The following is a 12,280-nucleotide window of genomic DNA, read 5'->3' on the forward strand; positions in this document are numbered from 1 at the left end:
TCCATATTTGGACAATTTTTCAACAAAAAATATCTTTTTTTTTTTTCTATTGTAATTCGTACTCACTATAAGACAATCAACAAAAATATTATTATCATATTAGTATCATCAACATGTACCAAATCATTTTGAATTATATCAAAAAAAAGGTGGTTTGTTTTTTAACTGCAACCATTTTTATTTCTTATTTTCTATCCTTTCTTTTTTTTTTTTAATTGTAACCACACTATGCCCACTGTATGGTATGAGAGTTTGTTATAAAAGAAAAAAAAAATATAACTTTTTTTTTTATTCTGTTTATGTTTTATCAATTTCAAAGAAAAAAAAAATCACTCATCATATTATTGTTATTACTGTATCAAATCAGCTTACATCCTTTTTTTTATTGCACTTCTTTCAAATTACTTTTTTTTTTCTACCAAAAGTAAAGCTAGTAATTATCATTCAACAACGTCATAATAATTAATATTGAAACAATTATATTTAAACTTGTCGTATCAGCGTATTTCGTACCTATAACATATGCGTATAATAAAAAAATAAAAAGAATACATTCATAATACATCTTAGATGGATCCTATTGACATGTAATAAAATAGTTGTAATAAATAAAATAAAACTTTATGGAATAAAAAAAAAAAAAACTATGTAAACTAACGACTACACTAATGTATATAATTAAAACCATTAAAAAAAAAGTCAAAGAGAAAAAGAAAGGTAAAAAAAAAAAAAAAAAAAAAAAAAAGAAAAACAAAAAAAAGGGACTTTGAAATTTATTCTACTGAGAAAAGACTGTTGATATATTTACCATATAATCATCATCATAGGAATTAATCATGATTATCAATACAAACTAATCAAATGTATCAACAAAGAGTAGACATGGTATTTAATACATATGATGATTAATTTTTTTTTTTTTTTTCAAACAGATATAAAAAAGATATAAATTTTTCAAGTGTCCAAATGTTTTCATATTTTTTATTTTTTTAAAATCACTTTGTTATTCACTATGCTTACCTCTTTTGACCTATTAAGATAAAAAATTGGTACAATTTTTATCTTTTATTTAAAAAAAAAACTAGTTTGATATCTCAAATAATCATGAAGTTATGGCAGTTTGAAATCATGCATGTCATGTGGACAGTTTTGCGACCGTGTATAAAAAAAAGAAAATACCTCAAAACATCACATTTGTTGGCGATAAAGAAAGATGATTGGCTGCTATATTTAAAGTCCGTTACTGTCAAAAATTAAAAAGCAAGGGGCTTCTCCGGGAATCGAACCCGGGACCTCTCGCACCCTAAGCGAGAATTATACCACTAAACCAAGAAGCCAAATATATTTTGTAAACCGTTTGCATCATTATAAATCTCAACGGCTGAGTCTGAATTTTATGATTAGATTCATATCATACTTCTTGGTCTAATAAACAATCAATGCGCGGTTGGTTAAGTGGTATAATCTTCGCCTGCCACGCGAAGGGCCGGGGTTCGATTCCCCGACCGCGCAAAATTTTTAGCCAATAAGCTTAATTACCTCAGCCAATCATATTCTTTCTTTTTTTGCAGCAAAGTTTTTTTTTTCTTTTTACTCGTTCCTTTTTTTTTTTTTTTTTTTTTTTTTTTTTTTCAATCTAACAATAATCATTATTATATTTTGTCGACTTGACTTTATATAATAACAACATTCTTTTATTTATCATTCATTGTTATTTGACCTATCAGTATGACATGGTCAAACCCATTTTTTTTTCCTTTTTGTGATTAACCCAACTTTTTAAATTCAAAATGACAACAACATGTAACCATGTTTAACACAATCCATTAAAAGTCATTTTTACTTTGTAAGTGTTCTATTAGTATCAAAATAACGCTTTGTATTATATTATAAATATACTTATATATTTTTTTTTTATTACACTTCATTGTAGTGGTGAAGTATCCCTCATTATTTTTTTGAACAAGATTCATTACGGTTCTAATTTACAGTAATATCATTAGGCAACATACGTAAAACTCTGGAGAAAGCTAAGGTCAGTAGAGTAGACAAGTAAAGCCGATCGTCTGTATGATAGTCTGTGTCAATATGAAAGATTCATACATACAACATGATGGTACATGCAATAAATAGGATGATACTTAAAAGATAGAGTTACTGTATTCATACGATAAGATGATTCATAGTTTAATTTAGTTTAGTTTGTTGTATTGAATTTAGTTTTAGTATCGTTTTTTGGTTATACTGCACCTTTTTATTCAATAAAACTCTTTTTTTTTTTTTTTTTTTTTTTTTTTTTGGTTCTGATATATTTTTGATTTTTGAATGAATTCTTTATATGTTTATGATATAATAGTAAATTGAGATAATAAAATGGGATTCTTGATGATCTTTCAATGTCATTCAAATAATAATCAATTCTTCATTTGGACTTTATGGAAATATATGACCAGATGATGATAATGATAATGATGATGATGATGATGATGATGATGATCAAATAATAATAATAACAATAATAGTAATAATCTAATGGAAATGGATAAAAAATTCATCTTGAAACGTTGTTTAAAAATCCAAACTCGCATTGTGTCACGCTTCGCTAAAAAAAAAAAAAAAAAAAAGTTTGGATTCCTTTTACTTTCTTTCTTTTTCTTCTATTTTTCCTTGAGACGTGATAAAAAAAAATGCATTTACAAGGATAAGCAATGTATATATTGGAAGAGAAGATAAAATTATTTGTATTAGGAATATGATATTCACCTTACTTCTTTTATTTTTATTTTCTATTTTGTTTAGGGAAAAAAAAAAAAAAAACGATAACAGCAAGGATACTCTTTTATGTGGAAAAATATCAACAACTAGTGGTATATCTTTTTTTTTTTTTTTTCAATAGTTGAATTATAATTTGATATCACTTTATTCATTTCGATATATTCATTACTTTCTCTAGATTACTCACTGATTCTACTCTTTAGTTACTACATTTTAAAGTGATATGACTAACCACAGAATACTTCATTGATAAGGACGCAAATGTTGATGGCTATATACAAAGTAAAAAAAAAAAAAAAAAAAAAAAAAAAAAAAAAAAAAAAAAAAAAAAAAAAAAAAAAAAAAAAAAAAAAAAAAAAAAAAAAAAAAAAGAGAATAGAGAAACATATTATCTTGAAAGAATGGTTTCGATACTGGTTACAACAATCATTAATGATATCTTTTTTATACACTTGCTTCTTCATATTAGTAGTATTCCTTGATACCATATAATTGATCATTGGATTGAAATACAATGTCAACTCGATAGATTGGAACTATATTTTAGAAATGGAAATGATGATTAGATAGAATAATATTATTTGATGACAATTTATATTAGAAATAAAAGATTCTGTTTTTGTATGTATGTGTCACTTTTGTTCTCGCTCTCGTTTATGACTATTGATGCTATGATAGTAAAGACAAAAGAGTAATCATCTTGTCCATTTTATTTTTATTTGTTCATTTAAAATCATCCATTATAAATGAACATATTTTGAGACAAGAATAATTAATAGATCATTTTGGAACTTTTTTTTTTTTATTTTTTATTTTTTATTATTTTTTCTAGAAAATACATCTATCTAAACTAGAAGACAATATCTATTTGAGTACGAATATATATATATAAATAAAAACAAAAAGATGATACTAAACTAAATAAACCACAACAAACTACTGATTCAATTGAATTTCACGCTTAGACCATCCACATTCAGAGTGACGATCTTTTACCATGTCTACTAGAGGGAAATAATGATATACCATCTTGACAGAAAGCATCACAGGTACATTATCAAAAGTAACACATCGAACTCGTACATAAGTATTGTCCAAAGTATGTTTGACTGCATCAATCAGATCATCCAACGTTTCCACCTTGACAGAGTTGATATGTGTGATCCACATAGTAGGTACCAACCCATACATATATGCTGGTGATCCTTTTGCTCTTGCTGAGATATAGATACGTGAGGGAAGAGTTTTGCTTTGTTGTAATACTGCCTTGTGAGGTTCATGAAGTGCTGCACCGGCCCAAAATACCACACGATTAGTACCTTCACCTGATTCCAATGTTGTCTTGACCTTGACTGTCATTTCTTTCTTTTGTCGTAAAATTGTCATTTCCAATTCATCCGATTCATATTGTACATCCGTTTCTTGTATCCTTGTTACGACATTGCCATTGATGGTTAGAATCAGATCCAGTTCCTCTAATACTTTGGCACTTTCCGTTCCTGCTTCCGTACGAATCACCATAAAAAGTTGATGTTTAGATGTATTGGCTTCTTCTACTTTCTTGATCCATTCATTTGACAATCCCATTGCAGTTGCCTGAGCCATTTGTACAGGTACAAGTTCAGCATTTAACATTCGTAAAGAGCAGTTTTCTTCTTGTTTTTGAAATCGTTCCAGTACAGGTTTAATAGCAGCCACATCCAATCCAAGATGGTATTCATTATCATTTCCATTTCCATTACGATCACCCAAGAAACTAAACCAAAATCCTTGTACATAACCATTGGGATCTGCCAATAAACCAGATGAACATTGTAAAGCAAGTGGTGTATCAAGAGTAATTGCATCCATATTGATAGCACGGAATCTTGGTGTCTATTGAATCAAATAAAAAAAAAAAAAAGAAAGATGAATGAATATAATACTGTATAATATCGATGATGATTCTTTTGTTAAGAAGATTAAATATAATTAAATCAAGTACTTACACCACTATGAGGAATCGTCACACAAGTAACATCTGTCACAGCAGTTGACAGACATACTGGCCTTTGATTTCTATTGTGAGCTACCAAAGTAACTTTACGACCTTGAAGTAACGGTTCATCAGAGAGAGGAGCACTAAGAACGTTTGTATCACCAATCAGTGTAGGATCATATTGTGTTATAGCATAGTTTTGAGTGGGATGTAAAAACTAGAAAATTATCATAATGGTAGAAAAAAAAAAAGAAAGAGTTAGTTAGATGAAGATGGAATAAATGTATTGATATTAAAATACATACCAACACTTTGGCAGGAATCACGATAGATTCGGCAAAAGTAAGAATCAGATCACCCATACTCGTTGGCACCAAATTTCGACCGACAATCACCAAACCACGTTTAGCATCAAGAATGACACCAGTACCTTGTTTTCTACTACGAGGGAATCCATCCATACGACAAGGCATGTAAAAGTTTACCTTGACCAAACAACGAATGAGATCTTTGGAAGGACCCATACTTGCATCCAATTCAACATACTTTTTGGTACTTGGTACAAAAGGTCTAGGAGGTAAAGGTTCACCAAGATCTGTAAAATCCCATAATCCAGTTTGATCATTACGTACAGCAAGACGGAAGGATGACCAATGTCTTTCGACTTGAACCACAGACATCATGATGGTATGAACATCAGTAATAGAATAATATACTACAGGTACACGAGCACGATCAGGAATTCCCTTCATCACTTGAATAAACGTATCTAAATTAGGAGTTGGTTTGTCATCCACAGATTTGATAATCCATCCATTGTCAGGTCCATCCAATCTAAACACTAGTAAGAACAATCATAATAAGTTATTATATATATATATATATATGCTTATTTTTTTTCTTACTTCCACTGGGTTCACAAACATAGACACCACTACATGGTACACAATACACACGAGCTAATTGATAGGACACTTCGTTTAACTTGGATCCACCAATTTCTACATATCTATCAGGAGTACTACAATCCAAAAAAAAAAAGGAAAAAAAAGGTGATGAATAATTGAGATAAACATATGATGGTAACTACTTACATTGCGTGAAGGTCGCCAACCTTGATAGTATAATCCAGTCGTTTCCCACCACGTTCAATACCAATACGAATATCTTTATTCACATGAGAATCCAATTTTGCTTCAAATGGTACAAAAGTAGTAATGTATTCATCATCCATAGTTAACAATATATCTCCTTCTTCTAGTTTTCCATAAGCAGGACCACCAGGTAAGACAGCTTCCACAACTAAAAGACCGATTTCTTCCTTAAATATGCTTCGTAAATGTTCTTCCGTTTCGGGACGTAATCCAAGTCGTCTTGCTTCATCATAAGGTCGATATCTATGCAAATAAATAAATAATTAAACCGTTGTATAAATCCACATTCGAACAACAAAAGTATCTTATTACTACTTACACAAGTTGAGTTTGAATGTCACCTCGAGGTACGGGTAAACCTTTTTGTACAAATTGAAGAGCTCGTTTGATTCGATCCAATGGTAAAAAGAAATCCGTTGCTGCCTTTGTGTGACCACCAGCTTGTAATGCTACGGCATTTCCATCAATATCAATGACAGGAGATCCAGAACTACCACCACTAGTACTTGACGCTGCTTGTCTATTTTTTTTTTTTTTAAAAAAAAAAGAAAAACAAGTAAATATAAATAGTTTACTCATATTATTCCCCCAACTTACATTCTATGATACTTACAGATAAAATGTATTGAAATCGTTGTATGTCAAATCACCATAATCTGGAGTATTGCGATCCAATCGAGAAATAGAACCTGCCAAAATACTAAGTTTTTCTCCAGCGTCATTACTATGTAAATAAATATTAAAAAAGTGAGCATCCATTTACTTAAAATTTTAATTTTAATATTGACATATTTACCCAACAACACGAATATCAAGACCCACTTTGGCAAGTTCTGGACGTAGTTCCACTTGCGTAACAGGCATATATTTTATCTTGCTTGGATCAAATCTATAATATAAAGTTAGTAAAGGGGAATATCATATATTAAAATAATGAATTTTTTTTTCTACTTGCTTTAAAAACCCAAAGTCATGAATAGGATCGCGATAAATAGGATAAACATCAACTTCTTCGTGATCATGACAAATAGCTTCACCAACAAAAGGACCAGCACACGCAACATGACGATTTGTCAAAATAATACCGTTCTTTGCATCGACAATAAAACCTGAAGCTTCTGATGTATCAGGACCTAAATAGAATCAAAAGAACATAAGTTTCTTGTTGTTTCATTTTATTATTGGATTATTTACCTTCAGTATCAAAAGCAGCCACTTGACTAAAACGAATAGATACAATTGCTTTGACAATGGACTCGATGGTATCTTGCCATTTGGATGGATTGGTAGGAGATGCATCAACAATAGTTGCAGGAAGGTCTGTCGTACCATTGATCATTGGATTACCGAGGTTAGTGTTATCTACTTTTCTTCGTTTCGCAGCATGTGAAATAGGTGTTGAAGCAGGGGAATCACCGCCTTCAAAGTTGTGATCTTTTGGAAGTATATGATCTGGTCTTTCAGGAGTGAGATTGGCCATTATGTATATAAAAAAGAAAAAAAAAAGTCGACGTTAAGTTAAAAAAAAAAAAAAAAAATTAAGACAGAAGAAAAAAAGAGACGAAGAACAGAAAATCCAAATTTTACTGTTTCCAACGCGGCGGCTGAAATTGATTTAGAAATACCAAAAGTGGCTTGAGGGTATTTTGCACACCCACAACTTTTATTTCTTTTTCTTCTTTTTTTTACCTGTTATATAGAATATGGAAATCCCTTCATCTACTGAAGCTTCTGAGACTGATGAATTAGAATCAGATGGTCAGTCTTTTGATATAAATATTCAAACTACACCTCCTGTATCACATAATCAAACGACAAAGGCAACTTTGACTACTTTATATACCGCCGATTCACCGACTAGACCAGATAACAGCAGCGACGCGATATCACCAACCAATATAGTATACGATGTCGATGAGGAAATCGAAATACAACAACAAATACATCCCGCTTTTGATCAAAAATATAGCAATGGAAACTATATTGGAAACAAGACAAACCATTCTCCTGTCAGGAAAGAAGAAGAAGAGGATAGTAGTCATACTACTGGGCATTCCCACTGTCCTATACTTATTTATGAAAACGATGAAACCGATATGGCAACAAATACTGCAGACACTCAAGATATTCAATCTAATCATCGAAACGAACAACAGGACCCAATTGCCATACCAAACAGCAATATGTTAACAGCACAGTCTTCTCGTACTTCTTCAAGTTACAATATAATGCAAGACGATCAACAATCTCCAACAATGTCTCAAAGCGACCTGGAACCTAGACATCATACTAAAAAGCAAATAAATAAGGAAGACTCATCATCGGGATATCAATTGTCGACAGATTCATCAATACCATCTTCACATTCAACATCACGATCGCCTTCAACAATGTCTATACCAACAGAAAGTCCAACTAGAAAAAAACGTATTCAAAAGCCAACAGGTTCGCTGTCACCTATACGAAAATCATCTGTCCCACCGAATAAACGATCTCGAACACCATTTTTCGATGTTGAAGCTTCTCGACGAATGACAAAACGATCTCTGTACGATAAACCAAAGCTCAACGGCTTCCGGCATGTCCTTCTTACGGGTTATGTTTATGATATCTTTATGTCCTATCATTCAACTCTCCATTCCTATGAACATCATCCCGAAGATCCTCGACGTTTATTGTATATATATCATGAAATGATGAATGATCATCTACTACAACAATGTGAACGAATTCCGATACAAAAAGCTACTGATGATGATATACTTGCGGTTCACAGTAGTCGGCTTTTACAAACATTGAAAGCTACAAAAGGTAAAAAAAAAAAAAAAAAAAAAAAAAAAGGTGTATAACTTAAATATTGACTCATATATGTTTTTCTAATAGAAATGACACGAAAGGAATTATTGGAAATGGAGGAAGCGAATGACTCGATTTATGTAAATGGTCATAGTTATGAAGCCTGTCTATATGCTGCTGGAGGTGTTATCGAAATATGCAAAGCTGTTCTGAAAAATCAAGTTAAGAATGGATTTGCTATTGTACGACCACCTGGTCATCATGCTGAACCAGATGAATCCATGGGATTTTGCTTTATCAACAATGTTGCTATCGCTACGAAATACTGTTTACAACACCTAGGATCAAAAAGGATCATGATTGTGGATTGGGATGTCCATTTCGGTTAGTGATCATCAAGAAAACAAAACTCTTCTTCAGATAGGCTCATTTTTTTTTTTTGTAGGTAACGGAACATATGAAATCTTTGCCAACGATCCAAACGTTCTATATTTATCATTACATCGTTATGAGGATGGTGATTTTTATCCTTGTGATGATAATGGTGCTATCAACAATGTTGGCAATGATCCAGCAAAAGGAAGGTAAGTCCATTATTAATACGATTTTTTAAAATTTTTCTTTTTGTAACTGATACTAACCATCATACTTTATAGATCTGTGAATATAGGATGGTCTCGTAGTGGTATGATGGATGCTGATTACTTGTATGCTTTTCATCAAATAGTTCTGCCTATTGGGTACGAATTTGATCCTGATTTAGTGATTGGTAAGAGAACTTTGTAGAAAAAGGATATGAAAGAAATAATAACACTTTATTTTTTTTTTTATTATTATTATATTATCAATAATAGTATCGGCTGGATTCGATGCTGCTGATGGAGATCATATCGGATTATGCAATTTGACACCGGCTGCTTATAGCAACATGACGCATCTGTTGAAATCGTTGGCTAATGGACGATTAGTGATGGCTTTAGAGGGTGGATATAACTTGTCAGCTACTTCCGTTGCTGCTGCTGCTTGTATGTCTGTACTTATTGGTGAACCTCCTCTTCCATTGTCAACCATTGGTGTTCCTTCGGATGATGCCATTGAAACTATCAAGAAGGTTAAACTAGCTCATCAAAATTATTGGCAATGTCTTGTATGAAAAACTATTTTAGTTTTCTTTCTCTCCCACTTCTCCTCCATTCACTCATCATATTGTAGTATATAGTCATTTTTTTTTTTTTTTTTTTGGTATACACTTTATTAGCTATTATTTCTTTTTCTTCTTTGTTCATATTATACCTAATATTACCCTGATGCTCTTTATAGTTCTTTCAATAAAGTCTAATATATACATATATATCATCCTGCTGTTATCGATCGCTTCCTTATTAATCCATTCTATTTCCTATGTAAAACTTGCTATTCAGATATTATTATGACAATATAAATCAAAATAAATCATGTGCTATCGTTGTCAATGGAGTTCTTCCTTGGTTACTTTTTAAGATAGTCATTAGGATTGAAGTCAAATTTGATCATCGAACCACATCTATCCCTTCTTACACATCTGATCATTTCCTATACAGATATGTCAGAGTCGTTCTTTCTTTTTATCAAAAAAAAAAAAAAGACGTCTGATGATCATCAAGAGAAGAAAAAATATAGATTTATTATAAAATGAAATGACAATACTAATAAAAAGACTAACAACAGCAAGTACACAAATGATCTTTATTTTAAGTAAGATGGATATATAAAAACAATAAAAAAAAGAAAACAAGTAAGACTACACTAATATAATTTTGGATTGCCTAAGCGTTTTCCATCCATTGGATTCGTCCTTGGTTTCTTAGCCCTTGATGATCGACGTATGGGAACCGATGATGTTTCTTGCCGTGAAGCTGGAGGTGTTGATGTAGTTGCTATTGGGGAATGTCGATGTTTTCCAGTATGTCGTAATCGCATGGCTGGCTGTTTCTTTTTTACAAGGAGAGACTTTGTTTTTTTGTTATTGTTATTCCCGTTATTGTTATTGTTGTTATTGCTGTTGTTGCTCTTATTACTGGTATTGCTGGATTTTTTGTTTTTGTCGAGGGAAGATAATGATGCACGACCGTTGATCCTCTTTTGTCTGTTGTACTGATAACCATAAATAGTTGGTGGTCGAACATATGTCCTTGAACGAGTGGCGAGTATACCAGACGTTGTGTTTTTGCTGTTGCTATTGCTACTGCTGGTATTGCGTCTTGGTCGTAATCGGTTCATCCATGGTTGTCGTGTTTTCGTTTCAGGTTCCAATTCCTCTTCACTGGTATCTGATCCTACTGATGTTGTGCTTTTGATTCTACTGAACATTGGACTGGGTACACGTTTTTCTGATAAACGTCTTGATGATGATTGAGTATGACGTCCTGCTGGTTTTGATCGTTCTAGATGGTAAAAAAAAAAAAAAAAAAAAAAAAAAAAAGTTGACTTCAATATAAATATATCTGTGTGCGTATGTGCGTGTGTGTGTGTTTCATCATAGAGTAACCGCTTACGTTTCTGTTCCAAAGATATCTTGTTTCTTGGTTGACGTGGATTGAGAGCTGTAGATCGTTCAGTTCGAGATGGAATTGTTGTATGTGATGATGATGTTTGTGAGGATGTCTCTGATATATCTGTGGATGTAAGAATCTCCCATGCTGAAAATGCTTGTTCTTGTTGTTGTGAAGCAGATGGTTCAAGTGCATAAAGTTCATTCGATTGCTGAGTTGACGTTGTCCTATTACCGCCTGGGTTGTCATAAAGATGATACAAATATGCAGAATAAGTAAGCCTTGATGGTGATGATGACGTTGATGAAGATGATGATGCTGCTGATAATGGAGATGAAGATGTTGATGATGGTGATGAAGAACCTTGTGATGATCCAGATGATTGACGTTGAAATATAGGTGTGATTGAAGACGATGAGTGAGCGGTTGGTGAATTGGTCGATGTGGTGGATGCTAGTCGCTGCATATATGAAACAAAAGAAAAAAAAAAAAAATAAAATAAAAATAAAAAAAATAAAAGAGTTAGTAAAAATTAAAAAAAAAAGTTTTCAAATAATTATCACCTCTCTAAAGCTGGAAGGACAACTGTTATAAAAAAAAAAAGGTCAAACAAAAAGAAGTAAAGTAGAATGAGTTGAGGTATAACGAAATGATGTAACGAGAATGGCAGGATCAAGTTCTTACTTTTTTGAGGACAATCTTCAAGCAAGTAATAGTAAAAAAAAAAAAAAAAAAAAAAAAAAAAAAGGTTAAAAGAGTTCAACACTCACATTCATTGATTTCTACTTACTTGATGGGTCGTGTTCTTGATACACGAGGAGTAGGTGGAGGTGATGATGGTTCATCTAGTTGTCGAAGGCCAGGACTTGGTGTCCTAAAGAAGATACGGTCTTTTTTCCGTGACATTCGTTTAACACTGTGATAAAACAAGGTTGCATAGCCAAACAAACGGGAAGAGGGAAAAAAAGGAAAAAGAAAAGGGAAAAAAAATTGGAGGATTCGAAAGCGGAGATTGGAATACAACCATATTACGTGGTGCTTTTTTT

General features: G+C 32.0%; 3 protein-coding genes and 2 non-coding genes across 5 annotated transcripts; 2 read left to right on the forward strand and 3 right to left on the reverse strand.

Moving 5' to 3' along the window:
• Nucleotides 1-1,265: 1,265 nt before the first annotated feature.
• BX664DRAFT_t64 lies at nt 1,266-1,337 on the reverse strand. The gene has a single exon. It is a non-coding gene; the product is annotated as a tRNA-Pro (tRNA).
• A 104-nt stretch (nt 1,338-1,441) lies between these two features.
• Nucleotides 1,442-1,512, forward strand: BX664DRAFT_t39. The gene has a single exon. It is a non-coding gene; the product is annotated as a tRNA-Gly (tRNA).
• Nucleotides 1,513-3,555: 2,043 nt separating this feature from the next.
• On the reverse strand, nt 3,556-7,438 carry BX664DRAFT_327414 (trypsin-like cysteine/serine peptidase domain-containing protein). Its single transcript, XM_051544406.1, has 10 exons — nt 7,102-7,438; nt 6,863-7,040; nt 6,704-6,796; nt 6,521-6,631; nt 6,227-6,427; nt 5,848-6,150; nt 5,659-5,774; nt 5,059-5,594; nt 4,764-4,970; nt 3,556-4,650 (listed from the first exon to the last, which is right to left on the reverse strand). Exons 1-10 carry the CDS (start codon nt 7,385-7,387, stop codon nt 3,712-3,714), a joined length of 2,970 nt encoding a protein of 989 aa, XP_051400948.1. The 5' UTR covers nt 7,388-7,438; the 3' UTR covers nt 3,556-3,711.
• Nucleotides 7,439-8,438: 1,000 nt separating this feature from the next.
• Nucleotides 8,439-9,856, forward strand: BX664DRAFT_261465 (uncharacterized protein; the record flags this gene model as incomplete). The annotated part of the gene is made up of 5 exons (XM_051540680.1): nt 8,439-8,718; nt 8,791-9,087; nt 9,149-9,287; nt 9,360-9,472; nt 9,558-9,856. 5 exons carry the CDS (start codon nt 8,439-8,441, stop codon nt 9,854-9,856), a joined length of 1,128 nt encoding a protein of 375 aa, XP_051400949.1.
• Nucleotides 9,857-10,335: 479 nt separating this feature from the next.
• BX664DRAFT_327418 (uncharacterized protein) lies at nt 10,336-12,188 on the reverse strand. The gene is made up of 5 exons (XM_051544407.1): nt 12,025-12,188; nt 11,919-11,933; nt 11,798-11,819; nt 11,238-11,694; nt 10,336-11,126 (listed from the first exon to the last, which is right to left on the reverse strand). The coding sequence occupies exons 1-5, from the start codon at nt 12,138-12,140 to the stop codon at nt 10,489-10,491; spliced, it is 1,248 nt and encodes a 415-aa protein (XP_051400950.1). The 5' UTR covers nt 12,141-12,188; the 3' UTR covers nt 10,336-10,488.
• Nucleotides 12,189-12,280: the final 92 nt, after the last annotated feature.

The sequence above is a fragment of the Halteromyces radiatus genome (assembly GCF_025201355.1).
Source record: "Halteromyces radiatus strain CBS 162.75 chromosome Unknown BX664scaffold_3, whole genome shotgun sequence".
Lineage (NCBI taxonomy): Eukaryota > Fungi > Mucoromycota > Mucoromycetes > Mucorales > Cunninghamellaceae > Halteromyces > Halteromyces radiatus.